At 51.2% G+C, this 26515-nt stretch overlaps 1 protein-coding gene across 1 annotated transcript; it reads right to left on the bottom strand.

Moving 5' to 3' along the window:
* Positions 1-1543: 1543 nt before the first annotated feature.
* Positions 1544-25494, bottom strand: LOC101698087 (bactericidal permeability increasing protein). The gene is made up of 16 exons (XM_004867783.2): positions 25379-25494; positions 22227-22394; positions 19536-19644; positions 18338-18466; positions 16758-16919; positions 15617-15680; positions 14923-14986; positions 14243-14334; positions 12426-12602; positions 11507-11566; positions 10138-10305; positions 9047-9114; positions 7125-7167; positions 4454-4517; positions 3449-3525; positions 1544-1900 (listed from the first exon to the last, which is right to left on the bottom strand). The coding sequence occupies exons 2-16, from the start codon at positions 22354-22356 to the stop codon at positions 1862-1864; spliced, it is 1446 nt and encodes a 481-aa protein (XP_004867840.1). The 5' UTR covers positions 22357-22394; positions 25379-25494; the 3' UTR covers positions 1544-1861.
* Between the last annotated feature and the right edge of the window lie 1021 nt (positions 25495-26515).

The raw sequence follows: 26515 nt of genomic DNA, 5'->3' as shown, positions 1-26515 counted from the left end.
GGGTGAATGACAGGGTGGAAGTGAGGGCGGGCAAGGCACGTGTGTCTCCACCTTAGCAGTTCTTCTCCCACAGCAGCCAGGGAGCCTTCCAAAATTTCATCTGGATTGTGTCACCCTCTGCTCAGAGCTCTCCAGCGGTTTCCCTTGTAGCTTGGAACAAAACCCAGTCTTCACCGCCGCCTCCCGGCCTCATCCCACACTGTGCTTCCTTTTGCTTTCTTCCTGTCAGCCTCACTGGCTGCTGCCCTTACTGGTCCTGGCTGCACTAACTTCTGAAAAAGAGAATTAGGGGGACCTTCTTGGTGGATACTATAAAGATTTTTGTTTCCTGAGCCTGGCGTGCCTTTTTACAGTGCACGACCTATGCAACCAAACACAGCAGTCCTCCCTTAAACATGCCGAGTTTCAAGCTGACGTGATTTTGCCATTTGGGAGTGGAAAGAACATGGGCTCTGATGGCACAAGGGCACGGGCCAGCTATGTGAAGGGAGAATGACTCGGTCTAAAAGGACTGAGAAATTCCCACCTTGGGAGAGGGACAGCATTTTAAGGACTAAAGGAGACCATCATGTGCTGTGCTGGCCTCCCATTCTGACCCCTCCTTCCCCTGTGGCCCCAGAATCTCAACCTCCATTTAACAGAGAATCACTGATGTTCACCGAAGTGTGCATTTTTCTACAAAAATGCCTTTTAGATGTTTTCCCTCCTCCATCAGCATCCTGGCTGGCCCACCCTAGTCTGTACCCACCCTTTCTGCTCCTGCCCTTTCAAGCCCCCAGAGGCCACAATGGTGTCCCTTTAAAAACTAAACTTGGTCGTGGCAGCCCCACCCGCTGCCTGCTCCAGCCCTCCGGGGATGTTGTTGTTCATCCTGGGCTCAGACCCAGCGTCCACACTCAGGGAGCCTCGAAGTACCTCAATGTGACAGCCCCATCTGCCCCAGGGCGGGAAATGGCCCAGAGCTCCCATGGGGATCCACCGCAAGCCCGATAGTCTGGGCTGGAGATCTGCCTCCGCCCAGAGCTCGGAAAACATGGGGAAGCACTAACTGCACCCCAGGGAGTCCTCTGTTACCTAGCCTGGTGTTCTGCCACAGGCCCAATGGTTGGCCAGGGTGAAGCCCTCAGCCTGCAGCCCTGTGGGGCAGACGCTGAGCAGGAGACTTGCTCAACGGCGACACCGTGTATCAGCGTTTGGAGCAACAGTTCCAGTGTTGACTCCCTCCACAGGGAGACAAGAGGCTGTGCAGGATCATCTTTAACAGCGACACCTTGTGGCAGTGGGCAGAACAACAGCCCAGTGGACCGCTTGCTTTCCACCTTTCCTGCCCTACACCAACACAGGACTCAGGCGCTTTGGACCCAGAGACGGCCGAAGGAACTTGCAGCTAATGGAGGTGTGGGACACCCAAGGTGAATCACAGAAATTAAAAGAGGTGACTGTAGTGTACTGTGCATTGGCACCGAGGCCAGGCTGGTTACAACCAAGGATGGAAGGAATGAATAGATATAAAATAAGAAAAAAAAAAACCCCACACACAGAATTCACAGGAAAAGAAAGTGGTTTATTTGTTTTGTTTTTTTGGTTTTTTTTAAACGATGCCCAAAAAGAAATACTATGATCACAATTGAAATGCGATTCCTGGAGGACATGTCGTGGACTGCTTTGAGAGCAGCACAGAATCCCTGAAATGTACATCATGAACTTTTCCAATGAACTCTCCGTGTTCAGATCATTTCCAGATGAGAGCTCAGAGAGGTTTGCAAGGTCTAGTAAGGACTCCCTGGAGAAGGGGAGCCTGTCCCACAGCGCCTCAGGAACAGGTGCCATGGTCCCCACTCCAGGTGCAGCCCCAGTCACCTCAGCCAAGGTGAACATTTGCTCCAAGCAGCAGGAAATTCTAGCCAGAGATGAAATATGGTCATCAGTTGGAGGTGGACCCTCACTGGGGGAGGGGTTTGCCTTTTTTTTTTCAGTAGTGGGGATTGAACCCAGGCCCTTCACCCTGAGCTACCTCTCCAGCCCTTTTTATTCCTTATTTTGGGACAGGATCCTGCTAAGTTGATAAATTACCTAGGCTAGGTTTCAAGTCTGAGGCAGGAGTCTTAAAAACGAGCCACATTTTTAAGAAGGAAGCTTTGGGAGCCTGCCTGTCAGGGAGGGGTGAGCAAAGTGGGGCCTGTGGGCTGCCAGAAAGGCAGAAGCCCATGGGGATACTCGCACAGGGCCTTGCTGGTGAGTCCACACATCAGTGGCTGCTGATGCCCAGGCATCTGTAGGCAGCTTTTTTTTTTTCTTTTTTCTTGGGCAGCTGTTTCCTCTTCTGGTGTGATGTGCAGCCCCCACCCCTGGCTGTGGTGGTGGAGGCTTCATGTGTCATACAGCCTCACAATGGCTCAAGGGAGCCCCTGTTCCAATCAGGGCTGCGAAACACTTCCCTTTGCCCTTCTGCACCCTTCAGAATATTCCGAAGTGAAGAAATGGAATTGTTCCGTGGGGCCCAACCTGGAACTTGGTGAAAGGGGGAGCGTGGTGGCTGTTGGCTCTGCTTGGCTTTTTCTCCAGTCTCTCAGCCCCCTCAGCACAGTGGTCTAAAGAATTAGGGGCTGACTATTGGTGTTGGGGGCCAGGGAGAGGGAGGACCTGGCTGATGGGTGTCGCATGAGAGCCACAGGTCGTCAGGAAAGCTGAGGACCAAGGGAAAGGACTGGTGTAATGGCTTTTTGGTGGGGGTAACAACTTCGTGGGATGTGCTGAGTTGAAGGGGTAGAGCAACTGCAGAGGCTTAGAAAGACTCAGGAACCTGGAAGTGGCACCAAGGTGTCACCAAGGTGGGGACTGGGAAGCTGGTGAGTGATGGGGGATAAGAGGGAAAGAGACGAGGCCATGGAAGGAGTCCAGACTTCTCCAATAACTAAGGAAGGGACAGGAGAGCCCTGGGGGAGAAGCGAGGAATGGGGCAGAGGAGCCACAGAAACTTCCGGAAGAAGGCGGCCCACTGAGGGATGTTAGTGTCAGATGCTGCCAGAGGGCAGGCTGGGCAGACGAAGAGCGGCTCCTGATCTGTGTGTAAATCTGAGTGACACTGACTCCGTTCTCCACCCCGAAGTGCCCAGCAAGGTGCTGGATGCAAGGGAGGTGTGCAGCATGCACGGGCCAGGTCAATAAAGAGGCACTCTGGTCACTCAGCAGGCTCCGTGTGTGCCGAGTGGTGTGTGGGAAGAAGGCACAATGGTTAAATGCAGGGAACCCCAGCCTGGAGTCTGGACTTGGTGCAGTGCAGCGTGACTTTTCTGAGCCCTCACTGTCCCCGTTTACTGACAGCACTGCAGCCCAGAGTTGTTGCGAGGGTAGAAGGTGCCTAATGCACAGCCGGGCACAGAGGAAGCATTGCAAGATAGGTAAGCACTGCATGGGACATTTGGTGACAGGGACCTTGGGGACTCACCTGGTAAGAGCGAAGCACCAGGTTGCGGAGCTGGATCCCATTGGTCACTGGGAGAGGAAAGCCTTTCTGCAGCCTCTCTGTGACAGAGACAGTGAGAAGTGAGCAGGAGAAGTGCAGAGGTGGCAGAGAGCCTAGGTGGGCACCTTCTGGAGGTGCTTACACACCCAGATAGGGCTGCCAGGGCACACGTGCTCGAGAGGAAGGTGACCTTAGAGCCTGCACCCCCACTCTATGTCCCTTGTTGTCCCCAAGCCCACTTCCAGGATTCATGCAGGCCCCCTCCCCATGACTGCCCTCCCCAGGGCGTGGCTGTGCTGGCCGTGGTATAGACAGAGGGTCTGCATGTGAGCACCAACTCCCTCAATGCTGAGGGTGAAGCCAGAGGTGGCAGTGGCCAGGGGCCAGCCCCCCCCCCGCCCCCTTGTGGTGTGAAGCTCGGAGAATTCTGTCCTGTCTCCCAGGTCATTATGGAGCCACACTTGCCCAGGAAGGAGGCTAGTTCATAGTCTACATAATAATTTGCTGGCTTAATTTATAATTTCTAAATGTCCAAGTCACGCATCTATATGTCTACACCTCTGTTGGTCCCCTTGCCCCTGGTGCTCAAAGGTTAGGGGTGGGCCTGCCTGAGGCTCCACTAGTGTGGTGACTGTGAGTGCTCAGCCAAGGGTGCCCACTGCCATCCTTCTCCCAGAGTTGGAAAAGGACTCCAGAGCCACGATCGGACCCCAGCTGCCTGCTCTGTAAATCACTTAACCATTTGCATCTTTCATTTCCTCCCATCAAAATGAGAGGTACTCATAATCCCCCATCTTGTGGGATTGTCGTAAGGACTGCCTGAAATAATGGATGACTTCTACCCAGGTGAGTTCCCTTTCTGTTCCATCCTCTTTCTAGGTCATATGGCACCTGAGGTTTAACTGAGGCAGGTACTCAGTGCCTGGAGGCAGTCACCCCATCCCCTGACCCCATTGTTGAAAATCATGATTTCACAGAGCTCCTTACCATTGACCTTGGGAACCGCCACCAGGGGCACTATGTAGTTCATGGCATCCTGCAGCAGCTCCACCTGGAGGACAGGAAGGGGACAGAGTCATGAGGGATTGTGGGTCGGCTCTGGGACATCCTCCCTGCCCCCCTCACCCTGAGCAACCTCCCAGGCAGGAGAACAGCTGTGGTGGGCCCTGTGATGATGGAAACTCAGCAGCCTGGCCCAGGCCATCCGGTGACCTCTGCTGAGCTAAGGTTCCCCGTGCAGTTGCATGCTGGATTGTGTTACCCTCTACAGGGATGATGGGGAAGGTCATGGGGCAGGGTTTAAATCTGAAAACCTTTGTTTAAAAAATACACTCTCTCAGCACTGTAGAGATGGAATCAGCCTATTTTATGGCAATTCAGGCACACTCTTCAAAGGCCTTAAAATGTGTGTCATTTGGGCCAGCAAGCATGGCTCTGAGTGTTTGTCGTATGGAAATTATGTGGGGTGGAGGCAAATTGAGATGTTTGGAGGATACTTGTCCGTGTTATCACTTTAATGTGAACAATAAACTAAGGGCAACCTACATGTCCAACAATAGGGAAGTCATTGAGGGGGATAGTGGAACTTTGATACTAGGAGATAATACGCAACTGTTAAGAATGACACTGTAGAAATATAATTATCAACAAGAGATATGCTTGATATATATTTAAATGAGGAACACGAGGCTGTTTAAAATCACCTAATCCCACTTTTAAAATTAGATGGGCATATCAAAAGGTCAGGAGGATATATTCGAAATTATGAACTAAGTGGTGAAAATATGAACGGTTTTTATTTTCTTTGTTCGGCAAATCTGTAGGTTCTTCGTGCTCAATGGTACATATGCTTTGCTTTGGCAATAATATATTTTTTTCAAAATAATGTGGAACTGTGAAGATTATTGCCCATAGTGGTGACATTTACAACTTGTAAATATGTATGTTCTGTTTCTGGAACAATTGAGTTTCCTTCCCCGGGCTATAATTCCCTGGGTTCACCACTGTGTGCCCTTCTTCCTCTGAGTCCTAGGAAATGCATATGTTTATTTTCTGCAGAAGCAGAAGTTAGTTACTGACTTAGGCAGGGCCCTGAGGAAGCCAGGACACCAAGAAACCCATGACAACACTGTGAGGTGGCTTCTGGCCTTCTGTGTCCTGTGATCTCACCAGATGGAGAGAGGTGGGCTGGATTCTTATCAGACTTTGCTGGGAGGTTGGACAGCCTGACTCCATGCTGGGTGAGTTCAAGTCACTCCCTTGGGGGGAACTTGGGAGCATCTCAGGGATCTAGGGAGATGGCCTCCAGGGAAGCAGAAAGTGGGGTTCAAACAGAACCCAAGGAGAGTCAGGTACATGGAATGAGACTCTGGACAGATCAATGGGGTGGCTTTGGATGTAAGTCACAGGGTAGGCGCCCTTAACAGTAGGTGACTAAGAACATTTGAGTGGCTAATTATGAGGATGGCTGCCTCTCAGCGCCTGGGCAGCACTAATGACGGCAGGAATTCCCAGGGAGGGGAGCTGTCTACTTGGACCGGGGGGACATCTGCTCCTGTCCCTCCAGCTGCCCTTCCTCATCCTGGTGTGTGGCTCTGCCATTCACCCGGCTGCTCAGCCTAAACTCTCGATGCCATTGTTCTTTTTCTTTTTTGCTAGGCAAGCACTCTTCCACTGAACTACACCCCAGTCCTTAGGTGTCATCTTGCTGTTCCTTCCTCTCATGACCCATATCCAATCTTCACCAAGTTTTGTCTAAAGCAGCTCCCAAAATCCATCCCCAAGCCACTGTCTTTTCTCCTTCCTGGTGAGTCCCAGCCCCACCCCACGCTCCTCAGGCCTGATTCTTGTGCTTGTCATCAGTCCCCTACCCCTACAGGATCTTTTCCAAAGGTAGAAATCAGAGTGTGTTGCTCCTCGCAGGATCCAGGTCTCTGGCTGCTCACTGCCCTTGGAACACAGGCTCAAAGGCCCTGCTGACCAGCCCAGCCCACCCCCAACATGTCCCTTCCTGTGCCCCCACTCCAGCCACTCTGGCTTCTTCTGTCCCTGAAGCACAACGAGCCTGTTCCCACCATAGGGTTTTTGCCTCTGCGGGTCCCTCTGTGGGCTCCTTCTCACCTGTCAACCCAAACATCACCTCCTCAGAGACCAGAGCATCTCACACTTACTTCTTCCCTCACTTTCCCCCGTCCCCATTGTTTTCCATAGCTTTGATCATGACGGGATTGCTCTTCATTTTCTACCATCCTGTCTCCCCACTACCATGTAAAGCTCAGCGTTACCCACACCTGGAAGAACCCAGCACAAAATATTCGCTCAATAGTCATAAACTTGTTCATTCATCAAGCATTGGCTGAGCAGACTTTCTGTACCAGAGTGTGCATACCTAGTCCCACTGAGAAACCGCACCCTGCTGACTTGAAGGCCAGGCAAGCCTGAAGTTCAGAGAAGGCAAGTGATCACCCAAGGCCTTACCGTCAGTGAGCCCAGAGCAGGGGTCCCACCTCTGATCTCTCTGTCCACAAAGCTCCTCTCACCACTAATTCACAAACAAATTACATTCAAATGAGCCAGTGGCTCCTGGGTGATGCCAGGAGCCTGTGACAGATCCTGCAAGGTCAGGGCAAGGATGAAGCTGCCAGGGGCTGGGACTCACCGGGAAGGTGCCAACATTGGAGTGTTTCAGTTTCAGGAGCAGCCTGTGACAGGAAAAGCGAGACTGAGACCACAGCAGCCAGGCCGGTACACACGTCCACGGCCTGGTTCCCGTGGTGTCCTCCCCATGTCCCTTCCTCCGGCCACCCGCGCTCTGGGTGCTTCAAAGCCCACGCTGAGCCCTGGGTGCAGTCCGCCCCTAATGTCACTCTTTAGGCTTGGGCTGTGACCGTGCTGCCCAGCAAGAGTGTCCCCCGGTCTTGTGCTGGAAACACTGGGGTTGTGGCCCTCAGGTTCTCCAGGAAAACAGGAGGCCACCACTCGGTGACAACCTGCTGGGGGTTGAAGCCAGCACAGAGGACAGCAGAGCCAAGAAATGGAGTCAGACCCTGAGGACATCACTCGGGCACCTGAGCCACTCTTGCCTGAATGCTTCGGACTTTTCAGTCACCTGAGCCACCCCTCCACCCCTCCATGGCCTTGACGGTATTTTAGCAGTAATCTCAGAGAAAAGGGGAAATGTAGCCTACAGCACTCCAAGAGCCAAAGACCACTGTGTCCCATTTTACATTTGAGGAAACTGACACTCAGAGAGATCAAGTGACCTGCCCAAGACCACACAGCTAACGACTAGCAAAGCAGGATTTCACACAGGTCTCCTGGACAGCAAAGCCCTGTTGTCTCCAATTATTCTTGGAGTTTAAAAACTTGCTGTTGTTTAGCAAGAGTCAGTGGCCCCTGGATCCTGGCCCCATGCATTCCCAGACCCTGTCCTCAGCCCCTGCCCACCTCAGAGTCTGTGCTCAGCCAGAGCCCAGCTGTCTCCTCCCCGGCCCCTCCATTTGAGGCCTGTGGGTGTTTCAAGGCAAATTAAACCGAAGCAGTAACACTTGTCACAACGGTGCCAGGAGAAGTGAACAGCATGTAAACCTCAGGGGCTGATCTCAAGGTTAAGGACAGCTCTGCACCGGGGAGAAGGTGGAAAGGGGCAGGGATGCGGGTCAGGATGCATTTCAGACAGCAGAACGTGATGAGGAGGCAGACACCAGGTCTGACTGTCGGGGTCATCACACCGCTTTCTGTCTCTCCCCACCTCGCTCTCTTTGCCTGTTTCCCTGTTAACTCCTCTCGCCTCGCCATCTGACTCAATCTCTCTTGCTCTTTCCTGCTCCCCTTCCTCTGTGACTCTCCATCCCTTTCTGAGCGTCTCCCTCTTTCTATGTCCCTGCATTTCTCTTTCTGTATGTGTCCCTCTTTCCCTTTTGTTTATGGAGCACTTGTTATAGCCCGTGAAGTGTTCCAAGCATCCCACACGTATTAATAGCTCACTTAATCCTCAAGATGGTACTGTTGGTGGAGAATACTTACTGGGCTCATTTCACAGTTGAGGAAACTGAGGTTTGGGGTTTGTCACTTGCTTTTCAAATGCAGGTAGCCTGCTATCAGAGACCACCCTCCTGACCACACCCTCCAGTGCTGGGATTCAAACCTGGGTGACATGGGTCCCAAGTCTCCCGGCAGGGGACAGGGCCTGAAGTCCCAGGGAGGGGCCAGAAGCTGACTTGGGATTTCCTGGTGCCAAGAAAGGCCAGGGACACAGGGCACGGTCCACTGTTGTACTCAGTGGGGATGGGTTCTCAGCAGGCTTTTCCCTACCAGGAGTCCACTTGGGACAGACAGGTGTCCCAGAACACAGGACTTTCAACGCTAAAGCTGGGACACTCCTGGGCAAACTGAGATGGCAGGTCACAAGGTCACAAGCCACTTCATCTCTGAGCTTCAGTTTCACTGTCTGAAAACCCAAGCTAAAACAGGACAGGTGAACCAAAGGACATAGTGCTTGGTACATAGGAAGGCTCCTATTCCCCTGTGGCCCCCTGGAGCACATAGGCAGTCCTCATTCTGTCCCCACAGGCCACTTACCTGTCCACCGTAAGATTTCCCACGAGCCTGTCAGAGTTGGCACTGACCTTCAGATGTGCGTTCATGCTCTGCAAAGTGACAGCTCGGGTGACCGCCCTGACCAGGTGATTGGCCTGGCCAGCTTCTCAGAGCCTGGGAGGGTGGCCCACAGAACCCAAGGAGCAGGGAGACTTTGCTTTGTGGCTGCTGAGGAGTCCTGGACTGTCACCAGGATTCTGGGAGACCTCTGAGTTCCTGAGCCACTCGGGAGGGTGACATGGGGCAGATCTGCAGTTAAGAGAAGCCTTATTCCTGGTCATTCACTCACTGATCCATTCAGAAAATACCCACTGAGGGAGAATTGAAGGTGCTCACCTCAGCTTTCTGACAGTCTGACTTTAAGTGACCCACTCAGAACCCATTTGATCTGCAAAGTGGGGATAACAGGTCTCGCTTGAAATTGGGCCCCTGAGCACCTCTCACGGGGAGAGAGTCGGGCCCATTCCCAGCGGCCACCGTAGGTGCCAACAAATGTCTGGCAGTGATGGGATGATCAAATGAATGAGCAAGTAAGTCAACAATGGAATGAGAATTTGAATAAGTAAAGGATTAAACAAATCCACAAATGGAGGAATAAGTAAAGATATGCACAGATGAATAAATGAGCAAATTCACAAATGAAGGGCCAATACAGCAAGAGTATAAGTAAAAGAATGCATGAATAATTGAATAAATGAATGCATGTAGGATCCAGAAAAAGTATAGCATATTTCAAGTCAGCAATCTAATGAATAATTGAACGAATTAATAATTAGATGAATAAATGAATGAATGAGGAAATATGCAAATGCATAACGGACTGACCAAAGATCTGAGTGAATGAATTGGAGACAGTACACATATTTCAAGCCAACGAAGGAATGAATAATTGAGTGAATGAAAAAGTGATTGAATGAATAATTGAATCATAAATAAACAGGTACATGGGGGTGGCTGTGTGCCTGTGGGACTCTGGCCGCTTCGGTCTTGGGCTCCGAATCCCCCTCTCTAGGCTTGAATCCCCTGAGTTCAAGGACAGTGCTCCCACCAGCCCACACCCAGGAGCAGTTTACCATGCCAAGCAGGAAGAGGGAGGCCAGGGAGGAGTTGGGGAGGACAGCAAAGGCCTGGACCTCCAGGTTAGGGGTGAAGGTGAGGCCAGTGGGCTCCATGACCAGGTGTGGTGGCGAGGAGGTGGAGAAGACAAGCTGCACATCCATGCTGGGGAACATCTGGGAGACCTACACACAGTGGACACAGCCAACAAAAGAGGTTGTCTAATTAAAAATGGTTTCCAGTCTTGTCTTGCCCTTCCCTTGCAGAAATACCTCCAATGTCTCCCTAAGCCTCTCGGAATAAAGCCAAATGACTTCATGGCTGCCATCTGGGACCCTGCTGACCTCATTCCATTCGCCTCTAGCCCTTGTCCTCCATCGCTGGGCACAGAGGACTCTTGCTGCTCCTCAAATGTGACAAGCTCTCTTGCCATCTGAAACCCTTTGCATTCTCTGTTCCTTCTAACCAAATGCTTTTCCCTCCATTCCTTCCTAGCCTGGCTCTTTCCCTTTCTCGAAGCTCATATTTCACCTCCTCAGAGAGCAGTAGTAGCTTCCAGGGGAACAAAGGAGGGCCTTGGTGACTTCTCTCTTCTCTCCCAGCCTTTCATCCTCCCCAGGTAAACCCAGCCTGAGTAAAAATAATGTGACTATAATGCAAATGCTGCTCCTCTCCCCACCCCAGCCAGACCTTCCCTCTGAAGACATTTTTTAGAGCTGCCACCATGAGAGAAACTGTCATAAATGGAATGTTTGTGTCTCCTCCCCTTAAATCCACACATTAAAGCCCTAGCCTGCCATGTGGCTGTCTGTGGAGGTGGGCTCTAGGGCAGTGAGGCTAAATGAAGCCAAGGGGGTGGGGCCCTGAGCCGACACAGTCAGCATCCTTTTAGGAAGAGACACCAGAGCTTCCGGCCTCTGCCCACCCCCCACACTGAGGAAAGGCCCTATAAGGACACAGAGAAAGGGTGGCTGCCTACGAGGCCAGAAGACAGCCCTCACCGGAACCTCAATCTTGGTCTTCCAGTCTCCAGAACCGGGAGGAATAAATGGCTGGTGTTTCAGCCACACAGCCGAGAGGACTATGGTCCAGGCCTTCCCTGTGCCCTTTGTCTAAAGCAGCGGCACCCAGCTGTTGGTGTCACTTGTCATAGATAGTGCTGTTTTTGTCATTGTCTCATGTACCCGAGGCAGGCATACGGTCTCTTTTGCCGAGTCCCCAGCACAGGGCTCCAGGCACATAGTGGACATGTGTGGAAGGGATGAGGCCCTGGTGACCACCTTCGCCCTCAGTCAGCCCAGGGTCTCTGCTTGCCCCTTCCCTTTGACACAGCCCAGTCCTCTCCAGGAGCCCAGGATGACAGAAGGAGTGAAAGCTCGTTCCCACCTGGGGTAGGAATTTTCCAAAGAAACTGGTGGTCAAGTGGAATTTGGATCTCTTTGGCAGCTGTAGAAAGAGGAAAGAGTTTTGTAGATCAGGAGGTGGAGGCAAATGCTGCTTGGGGTGAGAGACTGAACGTGCCACCGAACTGTACATGACAACAGCCTGCATCCCTTCAACCTCTGCAGCCCTATACCAGGGGGCGAGGGCGTGGTGAATGAAGCCTCCCCTTCATTTGAAGCACCATCTCCTGCAAACCAATCACAGGACATCCCACCTCAGTTAGCCCACCTCCACACCCACAGCCCCCAATCAGGGCCTCTCCAGGCCTCCTACTCATCACTCCGAGCTCGGGCCCCTGCCTCTGAACGCTGGAGGGCAGCTCCCTGTCTGGACAGGCGGCCTCTGCAGGCACACACCCGTGGTCCACACAGGAGAATCTACACAGGGCGGGAGCCGGGCTGGGATCCGGTGGTACGGTACCCAGATTCTGGGGAGGAGGGTTGTTTCTTCATTGTACAGATGGGTAAACTGAGGCCCAGGGTAGCAGCCATGAACATGTGAAAGATAATGAGTTGGCCGAGGAGGACAGAGAGGCGAGGCTGAGGCTGTGTCACAGCCCGGCACGTGAGTGCATGCTCCTGTCCTCCCACATGCGGGCACAGCTCTGCATCGCCTCGTGGGCACTGCTACTTCACTTCATCCTTCTGGCGCCCTCTGAGGGGCAAATGAGGAAATTGCAGTTTCCAGAGGCTAACTGGCCCAGGCTCACCGGCCCAGAAAGGGATGGGACCAGCGTTCAAACTCAGGCCAGCCTGAGTCTTGGCTCTAGAGTCAACATCTTAGATAAAGCTTCAAATCCACAAGGTCTGCTAGACTCCAACCCGGTGCTCTTCCTGGGGGTTTGCCCCTGGCTGGGCCTTACAGTGCTGTTCGTGAGGGTCCATTTCAAAACCCCAGCCTGTTGGAACACAAGCCCAGCTGTGTTGAAGAAGTAGTCGGACATGCCCAGGTACACCATCCGGTCGTGCCCAGGGGGAATCGCCATCACCGGAGGGTCAAAGGGAGGTGAGCTGCGGTTGGCCTGTCTGAAAAACTCCCCCTAGGGGAAGAGACAGTAGAGTGAGCCAGGGGGATCCTTCAGGAATCATAATTCAACATCCCTGTCTCAGGAGAAGCCAGCTGGGGACACCTGTCTGACAGAGGAAAAATTGATGACCCTAAAATGATAATAGCATCACTAGCCTTCTGGGTGATGTTGCCAAGTGTGTTTCTCTGCCTACCCCTCGCTGTACAGCAGGGGACACTGAGGCACTGGGAGATGAAGTGACCCACCTAAGGTCACACAGCTGGTAAGTGGCAGAGCCAGGCCTTGAACCCAAGCATGCAGAGTCCAGGGCACATTCCTAGCCGCACCGTCGGCTTAGCCTGCAGCTGCTGACAGTGTGGGGCCTATAAAGAGCAGCCAGACTCTGCATGTTGTTTCCTCTGCCCAGGTAGCAGAATGGAAAGGAGCTAAAGTTTTATGAGTGCTGTGTTTGTTTTAAACTGACACTGTGGTGTTTTTTGTTTGTAGGCTGTGTGTGTGTGTGTGATGTTTCTAATGAGAAATCTGGGAACATGCCAAAAAACAATGTTAACCTCACAAAAGCAAAGCAAAGCCATAGGTGGATACGTACAGTAGGATACCACATACGTAAAGTTTGAAGGACCATAAAAAGTATAAAAACACAGGCAAGAAGGACACATGCGAATCCCAGCATGTTGCAGAGGAAGCTGAGGCTTGTTCCTAAGAACAAGCTCAAATTGGGCAACTTAGTGAGAACTTATCTCAAAATGAAAAAGGACTGGGATGTAGCTCAGAGAGAAGGCCCTGAGTTCAATCACCAGCGTAAGAAGAAGGCATGGGGCGGGTGGGGTGGGAGGCAGAGGAAGCATGCCTTGGTCAGCATGGGTGCCTGGTGAGGAGCAGGAAGGTGTGGAAAGAGGGCCCAGGAGTGATCACCACAGTGTTTTACTTTTTGAAAAATCAGAAGCAAATATGACAAAATAGTAACGTTTCTTAAATCTGGGTGGTGGGTACCTGGGTCTGTAAAATTCCCTGCACCTGTGAGGCATATCTTATTTATAATTAACGACCATGACACCCATCCTATGGAATACCATGCAACTCTTAAAAATGATGAGAGGGACCTATTTCCTGGTCTGAAACCACCTTCAATGCACATTATTAGGTGAGAAACACAAGCAGAAGGACAATGCGCATCCATCCACGCACAGAGCCTCAGCAAAATCTTGATGGGTTTCCACCTGTGTGTGTGCGAATGCTTAGAACCTGGGACTTCGGAGACAACACGTCAGTGTCACCCCCAGGCAGGAGCCCAGAGGTGACAGCCCTTCTCATTCGCTGGCATAATTATATTGTTTGAATCTTTCACTCTGCTCTATCCCTGAGCTGCGCATGTGGTGTGTAGTGTGTGGTCTGGGCAGTAGAGACTGGAAGGAAGCAGGGGAGAGCTGTGCGGATGTCTGGCTGCGGGGAGGACCCTGAGCACAGGGAACTGCACATTCAAAGCCCTGGACAAGAGAGGCACAGAGAGTGTCAGAAACGGCAGGGAGGCCAGTGTGACTGGAGGTGGGGAGGGAGGGGAGAGGTGGGGCGGAGAGGGGGCGAGGTCCTGCGAGGTTGGTTTTGGAGGCCGATGGGGAGCCCTGAGTCTGAGGCAGAGGTGTGAGCCTCACCTTCATCTGCAAGGTCAGGCTGTCAGCCGTTGCTACTGGAGGAGCCACCAGACTATAGTCGATGTCAGCCACCTTGTCTATTTTGGATGTCACTAGAGACAAAGAAGACAGAGCATGAGATGGCCTCCATGACAGCATCCCTAATGCTGGGCTGAGACTGCAGCTCTGGCCCCATCGAAGCTCCTCCAGGGAGGCCTCCTGGACTCCCCTCACAGGAAACAAATCCATACTCCACATCCACCGACGTCGTCTTAAACCCTTCTTCCAACAGCGCCAAGACGCATGGCTAAAACACAGGGCCAAGGGGACAGAGTCCTGGGTTTGAATGCAACTCTGTGCGACCTTGACAGTCCTTGTACTTCCCCAAGCCACTTTTTGTTAGATGTAGAGGGGGAATGGTGCCCGGAACTCCCCAGCTGCTGGAGGACTCCGTGACAGGTGCTCGCTCCACACCCTGCACACACACAAACTCAGGAGCAAGGAGGGTACCGGGCTGTTTGGTCCCTGCCAGATGAATGAGTGGCTGCTTTTGCATCTTGTTTCCGGATTCACCACAAGGGCCTGGCTCAATGCCAGTGGCCCATAGCCTGTTCTGCCCAGGCCAAGGCCGGGCACGCCCACCCAGCCTCCCTCCCCACCCCCTCCTACCCCTTCCCTCCTCCATCCCCACTCAACCTCACCTGGAAGAGTCCTGATGTAACGCTGCAAGTTGGTGTTCACAGAATTGCTCAGTATCTTGCAGATCTAGGGAGAATGGAAGATGTGATCAGCAAGAGCTCCCCATTGCCCTCTGGAGAAGCCCATCCTCATCTCTCTTCCCAGACAGGCTCAGGTGATTCCTGGAAGCTGGGGTGGTTTGTTCATGGACAGCCAGGCCAATGAATGGCCTTTTCATGGCAGAGGAGGCGGGCTGGGGGGGGCGTGGTTCGAGTGTGGAGAAGGTTGGAGAGCGCCAGCTGGTGCCAGTCCCTCATCCCAGTTCCAGCTGCAAGGAAAGGGCCACAGCAGGGCCCTGGTCAAAGCCCAGCTTGGAGCTCCGTGCATGGCATGTGCTCTGGGTGGGAGCATCAGAAAGGACATGTGGCAGGGGGGATGGAGACAGTGTCCCTTGCCAGGGGACAGTGGAGGGGCTCAGTGGAGGGGCAGCACACCGGGGGCTGGCTGTGGGTAGGGTAGCAGCCCTCTCCGATCTCTCGGGGGATTCCTCAGTAAAATGCAACATGCCTAGCTTGGGAAGCCGGATTTGTGGTTTCACGGGGCTGTAAGGGCTGCCAAGGGGGTCAGGGACAAGAGCAGAGGTATCCCTAGGGGTGGAGTGACATGGCCCCCAGGACTCTCCTGCCGTGGCCATTGGGAAGGTGCAGCCCCTCTTACCTTGTTGTCCAAGAGCTTTCGGATCAAAGAATCAATTTTCTTTTGGAAGAGACGGATCAGCCACCTGGAGGTTGACATGGAGGGACATATGTGAGGCTTCCAGGTGTGCCCAGGCTGGATTCTGGATGCCACCCCCTCTGGGAAGCCATCCTCCCTCCTCCAAAGAGGCCTTGGCGCCCTTGTCCCTGGGCTCCAGGCATACACAAGCCATATACCTTTTCCTGCAGTTGTCAGTGGGATTCTTTTGCTGCATGATCACGTCCTGACCAGGCCCGGTCTTCCGCCTCACCTCCCTCCGCACCTGTCTCTGTACACCACCCCCACAGGCCTGCCTTATGCTCTGTAATCTGTGCTTCCTCCTACCACAGTGTCTTTGCACAGGCAGTGCCCTCTGCCTAGAACACTCCCATCCCCAACAGCTACCTGATTAACTCCTACTTATTTTCATTTCAATTCAAATGTCATTCATGGAGGAAGAACTGGGCAGCTATCAGGTTGGACCTCATCATCCTGCTCTATGTGTTCACAGCACTTTGAACCTCTATTTCTTAGTTCTTATCTCCTTTTGTAATTACAGATGAGCCATTCACTAATTCAATGTTGGGAGTAATGCTTGTTTTCCCTGCTGGGTCATGTGGCTGACAGCCTGGGTCAGAGAGTCCTGGACTGAGACACTCACAAGCTGCAGAAGCAGGTTACTGGTCTCCTCTCTGTGCCTTGGTTTCTCCCTGAAAGGGACGTAATTATAGACCAACTTCACCGAGTCATGTGTGGACTGCATGTGGTACAAACGTGCTAAAACTGCTTGGCACACAGGGAGCCTCCAATCAAGGCCACTTAGGTCCAAGTTCGTATTGGTGGCTGCTGTTCCTGAGTGGGATGTGCAGCCTGGTGAGCAGGTGCTTCCGGCAAATGTTTATGGAAGGGCTGGATGTGGGCTTCGATGAGTGGGGAGGATGGGTCATTTAGTGCAGAGAAACAGTGCTTTGCAGGAGCAGGAGGCATGAGTTCTCAGTGCCAGGCTAGGACCAACAGGAAATCAGGCCTGGGGCCAGGACGGCCTCACCTGCGGCTGTGGCCTGGCATGGTGGACACCGCTCCACTAGGTCCCTCCCTGCAACCACAGCCCAGGAGAACCTACCCCCACTTGCTGTTTGAGACTTTCAGGCTGACACGGTTGATGTAGTCCCTGCAACTGGAGCAGGCAACAGTGATGTGGCCAGAGGTGGGGTCACTGCCCAGCTTTAGACTGGCTGAAATGGAGATACCTTCTACTCTCAGGACGAAGTTGCCACCGGCTTTGCTGAAGGGAAACAAAAAAAGGTGAGTCAGAGGGAGCACTCCGGTCCCCACTGCTGCTCACACTTCACAGTGATGCCAGAAGGTGGGTCTCGCTGTTATCCCCACTGTAGGGCAGAGGCGGTGGCAGAGAAGATGCAGCTTGTCCAGGGTCACACAGCACTGAGCGGTTGAGTCAGGCTGCCAACGTGAGGTCCGAAGCCTTGCCTGCCTGGCAGACCCGATTCTCACCCCCTACCTTGCTCTCTGCATGGTTTTGGGGCATGTTTCTTAACTTCTCTGAGCTTCCATTTCCTCAGACCCTAGGCCGGCAGGCAGACACCAGAATGAATGTCTCACTTTACCACTAAAAATGTGAGTGTTTGAGGCCAAAGACTTTAATCCTTACAGCACCATCAGTTAACGAAGGAGATTAAAGCTCCTTTCTCAGGGAGGAAATGAGTTTGGGTAAGATTGGACCTGAAGGGACTTTGTCAACTCCTCTATAGCGTGGTGAAGTATTGTTATCATTTTTTGATCAATGAGTGAAATGCAAGTGAAGTAAGTGAAATGATAGCTCGGTCAAGGGTTCTGCAGCTCTTACTGTGGGGAGAAGGCCGGGAGGCTGACCCACACCCCTCTCTACCCAGTGTGGCTTCTCCTGCATTTTCTCCCCTGCTTTCCCAAGCAAAATATGTTCTCAAAGTGAGATTCAATCCGAGCCATCATTAGTACTGGGCAGGGCCATTGTGGGGAGGCCCCAGTGTTAGACTCAAACTTGTAGCTTGCACGATCTGCCCCAATTCATCATGCCTCCCTGGGCCTACACTCTTGCCATTTCCTGTCATAGGGGAGGGAATGCATCTCTTTGCCCTTGGCTTGGGGTTGGCCATGTGACATAATTTGGCCGATGCTACATGAGTAGAAGTGACCATGGGCCTTTTCTGAAACCAGGCCTTCAGAGGACCTGCATGTTCCTGTTGCCCCTTTTTGCACCTTTGCTGTCACCAAGGATATGCTCTGGGTAGCTCACAGGTCCAAAGAAAACAAGCAGAGCCTCTTCAGCTAGGCCCACCCTAGATCGACAGAACCCCAGTTGACACACAGAAGATAAGATGATAACATGATTGTTGCTTAAGCTACTGAGGTTGGGATGTTTTGTTACACAGAAATAGCTAGCTGACAAAGAGAATAAATGAAAGGCCCTGCTCAGGCTCACTTTTCCCTTCCAAGCCACATGTATGAACTCAGCCTTGCCATGTCCTATACTGGGATGTGGATCAAGGGTTATGCTGACTCTTAGGTGATAAATTCTTCCACAAAACCTCTGGTGACAAGAGGTGGTGGGCAAGGCAAAAGTTGAGCATTTCTCACACCCTGGCTCTAATCCCTTCCAAATAGTACCAAGAGTTCACCCCACAAACCCCAAGCATGCAGGCGTACAGGAAACCCCTTTTGGCGTTCCATTTTCCATTGATAATGATATTGTTGTTGTCGGTGGAGAGTTGAAGGCCCACATCAGGCTGCAGTCTTAGTTGGGGACTGGGAAGCTGGAATTTGAGGACCTTCAAGCTGCAAAGGAGAAAGGTTTGTTCAGCTTTCTGGATGTCTTGCCCAGGACTTGGTTAAGGCCTTCAGCACATCCACTCCACGAGGAGCCAGAAGTGCTGAGAGCAGCCTTGGCAAGAACATGGGCATTGGTGTGGTTTGGTCTTTGAAGGCAGACACATCTGCATGTGAATCCCCCACTTCCATTGCATTTTCCTGGGCCTATCATTTTACTACCCTGAGCCTCAGTTTCCCATTTGCAAAGTGGGCACAGTCATCTCCATCTTCCAGGCTGTGTGACTATTGTTGAAGATAACAAATGCTAAACTCCTGACTACAGGCTCTATAAAGGGCCAGAGTGTGTCTGTTTTGTTTCATTATTGCACCCCAGAGGCTGCTGTGTCAGACACAGAGTAGGTGTTCAGAATATCTGCTGAATGAATGGGGTAAGGAATTCTGCAGGGGACATTTGTGGGTTTTCTGTCTGTAGCTGCTTCTTATGGTGACAGACCTGCCATTCTCCTTTGGGGAAGCTGCTCCCCCTGAGTATTGAATGTCACTCCCAAGAATGTTGACTTTACTGTACCTCTATTTTCTGGGGTGGATCTTGTGACCCAGGCTTAACCAATCTGTTCCTTTGGCCTCAGTGATTGGTTCAAGGGTATGTATATAACCTATGGGCCAATCAGAGTGATCCTGAGGGCTTCTGTTTGTGTTGAAAGGAGGAAGTGCTCTCCTTCCAGGACTCAGTGCTGATATCAAGCAAGAGTTGCTGGTGGCTGTCTTGTCTCTGGAGGGCCACTCTGCTGAGAATTAGCTTCTCCAAGGAAGCAATGTTTAGAGGTGGCAAGAGAGATACAGGGTCAATGGGCTTTCAACCTGGCTCAAACTGAACCCAAAGCCAGACTATTCCAGGGACTTTTTAGTCACATGAGCCAATGATTCTGGCTTAGGCCATTTGGGATTAGATTTTCTGTCCTTGAAACTGCCCTGAAGTCCTAACTGATAAATGAACCATGCACAGAGTTTTACAGAGTTCATGACGGCTCCCCAGGGAGTCAGGTAGATTTGGTGGCTTCCTCCAGAGCCTCACCTGTAGAAGTTATAATACCCCTTCCCCAAAAGCTTGAAGCTTCCCGAGAAGTTAGGCAGGTTGATGTTCTCCAGCTTCTTCTGTAGAACAGCTATTCCCTGCTGGCAGCCTGAGGGCAGAACAGGGCGGGAGACAGTCAGAGGCGCAGCCCGTGCCTTGTCCATAGCAGGGACAGTGGGACGGAAGGGTCTGCATCAGGGGTCTGTGAAAGTTTCCAATAGAGGGCCAGATAGTAAATATCTCCAGTGTTGTGTTTCACGCTCTCTGTCACAGCTGCACCCCTGATGTCATCAAGCACAAGTAGCCCTGGATGGTATATAAGTGAATACATGTGGCCATGTTGCCATACTTTATTTACAGACAGTGGATTTGCAGTTCATGTAACTTTCATGTGTTGTGAGATATTCTTCTTTTGATTTTTTTATCCACCTAACAACATAAGAACAATTCTTAGCTCACAGCCCATACTGAAACATGCAGCAGGCCACTTTGGCCTGGGGCTTCTAGTTTCTTGAACCCTGGTCTAAAATACCATCTCCCCAAAAAGCCAGTCATGCAGGCTGGGGATTTAGCTCAGTATCTCGTGCCTGCCTCACAAGCTCAAGGCCCTGAGTTCAATCCCTGGGACCAGAAAAAAAAAAAGCCAGTCATGCATCCTATGAGTATTTGTTGCACACCTACTCCTTGCCTTGCTCTGTGCTTTGTCCCTACAGATGCCCTACCTCTCTGAATGTTTGACTCTCTCCATAGGAGCTTTGCATTGCTGTTTCCTGCTTTCCTCCATATTCACCTGGTCAGTGTCCAGGCACTTCCTTTGGGAACCTTCCTTGACCCAGTAAACAGAGAAACCCCCCTTGTTATCATTGCTGTGGACAGACGTCTCCTTTGGAGTCCCCATTACTGTTTGTAATTATGCATTTATTCATGTGACTCTGATTAATGTCTCTCTAGCTTGCTAGATGTAAGTCCCCTGAGGTTATCGGCAATGTCAGTTTTATTTATTAATGTGTCTCCTACATTCTCCTCCATGCCTGGCACTTAATATTTGTTGGATAAATAAATGAATGCCCCAAAGGCAACAATTCTCTCATGAGTTATTATGTAGCTAACAGCATCAAAGAACCAATTAACAGGCAAACACATTATCTGAGAAGGATAAAAACAGGGAGCTTGCTAGCCAGGCTTCGGGTTTTCAAAGTGATGATAACAGATTGCATCAAGCTCTTACTCTGTGCCAGGCACTATTCTAGGCTGTGCACGTCTATCAAGTTACTGACTAAACGATCCTAGGAAAGAGGTCCTGTTACTTCCCCATCTCACAGAAGGGAAAACTGAGGCTCAGAGAGACAACATGCTTTGTTCAAGACCACACAGCTGGCAAGTGGTGGAGCAGAATTGGAACACAGGTGTTCTGGTCCCAGAGCCCATGTCCTGAGTAGCACTGCATATGTGGTCACCACCCAGAGAGGGAAAAACAGATGGCCAGGATCTGTGGGTTGGCCAGAGCCAGGCCTTGTAGGTTCTCCAATGCAGTGCCAAAGGCCCAGGGTAGCTTTTGAAGGCACTGGGGAGCCACTGGATAGTGTAGGGGGATGATACCTGAACACATTTGCTACATTTCAGAAAACTCACTCTGGATGCCACATGGGGCACGAGTAGGAGGAAAAACTGAGGCAGCTATGACTGAGCACCAGGACTTCTGTGCTTAAAGCCCTCAGCTGAGCATCTGTTCCCAGGAAGCCTACAGGAGCACCCCAGCTTGGAGCTGGAACATACTCCTTCCTCCTCAGTCAGGTGGGGCCTCTGTCCACACCCCTGGATCCAGAGCTGCTCTGCCTGGGTGAGAATTCAGGAGTCAGACACCAGGTCACTCTAAGTCCTGTCCTGCTGGTCCCCACTGGTACATCAAGGGCTGAGAGCTTTGGTCTGATTTCCTGGGCCTGGGGTCCCTACAGTGCTGTACTCCATCTTTCTTCCACTGAGAGGCACCACCAAGCCATTCTGGGGTGGCAGGCAAACCTGAGCCCTAGCTCAGGCTGCCCTCTCTCACCTACCTCCCTGAGCCGCGGATTTGCTCACCTGTGACTATCGATGGTAACAATATGTCCCACCTAGCATTGCTGAGAGGATAAAGGAGACCTAGTGGGTAAAGCTGCTAGACAGAGCCTGGCCCACGGCACAGCAGGCCAGCCAGGGCCCTTCGTGCCTTCCTGTTCTCTCTCTGGGCCTGGAGGGGCAGCCTGGGGGATCCTCACTGGGTCACCCAGGGGGTGCTGTGCACAATGTGCCTGCCAGCCCCTGCACTAAGGAGGGCCCTCCCCTCCCCTGCCTCCTCTGCCTCGAGAGGCAAATGGCAAGGCTGAGAACAGGCTTTGGAAAGAAGAGATGAGCCTAGAAGCCTGAGTTTGGGGGTGGGTAGAGGGAGGGGAACATGAGGACCCTCATGGGCCTGGACACTGGACTTAGAGTCCTCTAGACCAGTGCTCCAGTCCCAGCTCTGCCCCTTCACAGCTCTGTGACCTTGGGCAACTCACTTTGCCTCAATTTCCTTGTGTGTAAAATGGGAGCAAGGGAGCCTACTTTACAGAGCTGTGAACATACCAGGCACTGGATTTAAAGGGCTACACACAGGACGTGCTCAATGTGTGCTTTTCAAGAATGGGAGAGGAGGGAAGGAAGGCACCCAATTACCGTAGTCCAGACCCTCCTGGGAGATCGTCACCACGAAGCCAGGGTTGGTGGCCACTGTCAGGGCTGTGCCCAAGGTGGCCAGCACCATCAGGGTTGCCCATTTTGCTGTGTTGTCCAGAGCTCTGGCCATGCCCTCCTGTGTTGTCCAAGCTGCCAAAACCTGCAGGCCTTGGAGGAAAGCCAGAGACCTATGAAGGAGCCAGCTGGGGAAATGCACGTGGGAAAGTGTAGAAAGGCAGAAGGAACCTGGTGTGGGGCAGAGAGTGGAAGCAGCTGCAGTTCCCCAGGGAGAATGTGCTACAGCTCTGGAGGCAGCCCCAAGGTGTCCCTGGGAGCCTTGCAGGCTTGTGTGCATGTGCTGTGTGTGCGTGCACTAGGTGTGTGTGTATGTGAGTGTAGGTTGGAGCCTCTGGCTCTGGCCTGTTTCCTCTTCCTAAGCATCCCATCCTCAATACTTCCATTTAAGGACTTTTTCCCCAGCATTGAGAACTGAACCTAGAATCTTCACACTGAACTACAATCCCAGGCCTTTAAAAAAAAAAGAAAAAAAAACCCTGTATTTTGAGATAGGGACTAAATTGCTCAGGCTGGGTTCAACTTGTGGTTCTACTGCCTCGGAGGCCTCTCGGAGTGCTGGGATTACAGCAGGCACCATCTCATCCAACTGACTTCTTAAAGTGGGCTGGTAGGTACAGGAGGGTTTATTATAGCTATCGATTTTAGATTTCTTTGGTATTTTCCATTGTCAAACATTTAAGAAAACAGAACCTGCAGCATTTTCTTGACCCAGAGGGCAGTGGAAGTAATGATTAAGTGCTCCAGTTTTGGAGTCTAGTTTCTTGGCTTTGACCCTCAGTTTCCTTCTCTGTAGAGTGGGGACAATAATAGCACTTTTCCTCACTGGGTTACTATCAAGACAGAATGAGGTTTAAATCAGGTCAAGCAGTGAGCGCAATGTCCCTCTAGATGAAACTATTAATGTTACTGACTTCAAAAGTTACTCATGATCCTTGGCCGAATTTTAAGAAAGATCAAGAGAATAAAAAGTACTGTACAAGGAATCCCTTCCTCAAGAAACAAGCAGATGGGCTGGGGATTTAGCTCAGTGGTTTTACCGCCTGCTGCGCAAGCACAAGGACCCGAGTTTGATCCCCAGTATCAAAAAAAAAGAAACAAGCAGAAGCATATTTTATAGTATTTCTTCTCTCCTCTTCCCTTTTATCTATTATTATTATTATTATTATTATATTGGCAAGCATATCTAGATAGTCCTCTTTGCTTTTCTAACAAAAACAGGGTCACAGGCCAGGGATTTAGCTCAGTGGTTCCGCCACCTGCCTTGAAAGCACAAGGACCCAAGTTCGATCCCCAGTACCAAAAAAAAAAAAAAACGGTCACACTGGCCAGTTTGGCAAAGTTCCCTTTTATCAATAAACAACCGGTGAACTTTCTCCCTGGCATTAAATGTTTTATTGCTTCTTTATGTCACTGTTTTCTCAACTAAGCTTCTGTTTTCATACATTTCCTCCTCTTTTAACCTGAGGCTCCAGGAAGGAAAGAGCTCTTCCCACAGGCACTCAGCAGGTTGGCAGAGCTCGGATTCAACATCAGCCCGAGTGTTCCCAAGCCATGGAGATTGTAGAGACCGAGGCAGACACCGCACCCCCACCCCAGCTTTGCAGACTGGAAGGTAGGGGTCTGCTCTGACCCCACCCATTTCTGGAGCCTCAGGGTCTGGGTGAGTAGGAACCTTTAGGGCAGCCTCTCGGTTTCCATGGTGATGAGAGGGAGGCCCCGCAGGGAGGAAGTGGCCAGCTTCTCTCCCACTGAGTCCCCATCAAACCCCTGGTGCTCTGTATCCCCTACTCTGATTTTATGAAAATCTGCTGAAGCCTGCTGAGCCCAAGGACATGAGACCTTCTAAGCTGTTTTTTCCTTTTTCTCTTCACATAGTTCTAAAAAGTTCTCCTCCCTGTTCCTGTCTTCCACAACTGGAATCCTATGGCTTGCTAAACATGAAAACAGTGCCATATACCCAGTGTATGCCAGATGCTTTACCTGCATTATCTCCAAGATTATAGACAACCCACAAGGGAGGGATGATTATCCCTCTTTGGGAGATGAGGAAACTGAGTCACAGAGTGATTTAGGCACTGTCACAGTTACTGCCATTCAGGAAGAGAAGACTTTTCCCCTATCCTGGGGGGCTTGCCAGGAGGACTTGTCACCCTGTCCTCACAACAGCTCTACTGTTCTTCAAACAACGTGGGTCCTACAGTCCCACACTGATTCTGGACAGGGAAGTTAGCTCTAACACACCAAGGGCCATGGCTTGTCAAAATTAAATTTTTGAAATCTAATCTTGTAACCAGCACTGTGTAATGGAACTTTAAAGGTTAGATTTTTTTTTTCTTTTAGAGATGAGAAACTTCTCCAAACTTCCTCCTGCTGAGCACATAAGCAACACCCCTCCTCTCCTCAGCCCCAAGAAATGACAGAATGTGCAGATGCTAGCCCAGGAGGCCAGAGAGCCTGGTTTCCTTTCTACAATGGAGGAGGATGAGCTGAGGATGGCTAGACTTGACCCAGCAAGTGTGGAGATCTACATTATCTCTCTGTGCCCCTCCCTTCTGTTCCTTACTATAAAAGGCCCTTTCCTACCTGTACACAGTGAGAGGATGATTTGAGGCAAATAGGCCCCTCTGCCTCCTTGGAGCTAGCTTTGAATAAATCCTTTTTCCTTTTTGCCAAAATAAATAGCCTCCTTTGATTTGGTCAGCAGTGAGCAAATAACTGAACCTGAGTGGCAGGTAACAGTCCCATATACTTTTGAACACCTCCAGTTCTTAGGCGCCTGAAGCACCTGAGGCCCCAGCACCAAGCAGATATGGCATCTGTGAGGGTGTCAGTTAAGGAACATTAAAATGAAATCGCACAGTCATGACTTCCGTGGCTATAAAAGTACAACCTGAAAACCTGCCGGCAAGTTTCTGAACAAGCTGCCCCCCACCTCAGTTAACCCCTGACAGCTCATGCCCAGCCAAACCTACCCAAGTGGAACTAGGACAGAGGAAACAAAGACAGGTAAACAGTTTCACCAGATAGGTTCCAGGAGGGTTTCCACTGAGATAAGGAACCTAAACCCACCCTACCTGGAGAATAAGTGCAGGTCTGCTGATTCCTGTTGTTGTCGTGTGTTGTGGGCTCTGGGCACAGGTTCCCAGGTTCTTATATGCAATGCACAATCACAGGTTTTTGTATGTGACAAAGAATAGGATGTGGCACATGCCAGCAAGTAAATAGCAGCAAAGTTTACTAAAGCGGCTTGCACCTGTGAAAAGAAAATAGTACTGAATGCCAAGGGTGTGGAGTATAGGGGTGTAAATGTCAGGAACTTCCTGTTATGGCTTGTGTCTAGATGTCCCCCCAAAGCCTCATTCCATCTTAAGTGGGGTCTTTTCAGAGGCAGCTGGATCTAGAGTGTGTGATGCTGGGATTAAGGGTGTGTGATTACTAAATCAGTCCACTGATTGGTTTGGCATAGTTCTGGGTGGGATTAAGGGTGTCCCATCCTGGGTGTGAGTGCTAGTCACCCTAAGGTAGGGACTGAAAGAAGGTTAGTGTGGTGGACTAATGGTCAACTTGTAATGCCCAGCTGAACTGAATCAGCATGGTTCTGGGCATGGAGGATCCACCTGAGGATTGTTGCCAATGGCATAAAAAGAGAACTAGAGGGAAAGATCATTGGCTGTTGATTTTCTTGGAGAAGCTTGTCATGGCTAGTTTTCCTGATGTGAACTTGGCTGTTTTGGTCATTGGAGGAGCTCGAGTCCTAGGTGTCGCTGGGAACAGCTGGTGTTCTCATCAAAGGATCTCTGATCTTCGCCACCAGTGTCACTTCTGGCTCCAGTACAGATCCCTCAGGACTGTGGCACAAATCCTTCACCCCACCAGCGCAGGTTTTTTATCTTCCACCACTGGCCTTTGGTCCTTCCTAGTGCAGATTCTTGATATGGACTTGCATGAGACATTACTATGGGCTCTAGACCTCTGGGCTGGACTCACAGAGGATTGCCTTGGGCTCTAGGCCTTTAGCTGGACTTGTGTGGGACATTGCTGTGGCATCCAGGTCTGCAGCTCAATTCTTTGGGTCTTTAGTGTGTGGACAGATTTCTTGCACTCCTCTGCATTTGAATTTTGGGTGAAAATTTTAAAATAATCCTATAAATTGTGTTCTATATTAAATCTATTCCCTTGCAAAACCTGACTACAATGGCTAGTGTGGTCAC

This window comes from Heterocephalus glaber, unplaced genomic scaffold, assembly GCF_053883595.1.
Source record: "Heterocephalus glaber isolate CG9 unplaced genomic scaffold, H.glaber_assembly_v1.0 deba00001532, whole genome shotgun sequence".
Classification (NCBI taxonomy): domain Eukaryota; kingdom Metazoa; phylum Chordata; class Mammalia; order Rodentia; family Bathyergidae; genus Heterocephalus; species Heterocephalus glaber.
Note: the sequence above shows the minus strand (reverse complement) of the source record. Positions and strands in the feature narration are given on the sequence as shown.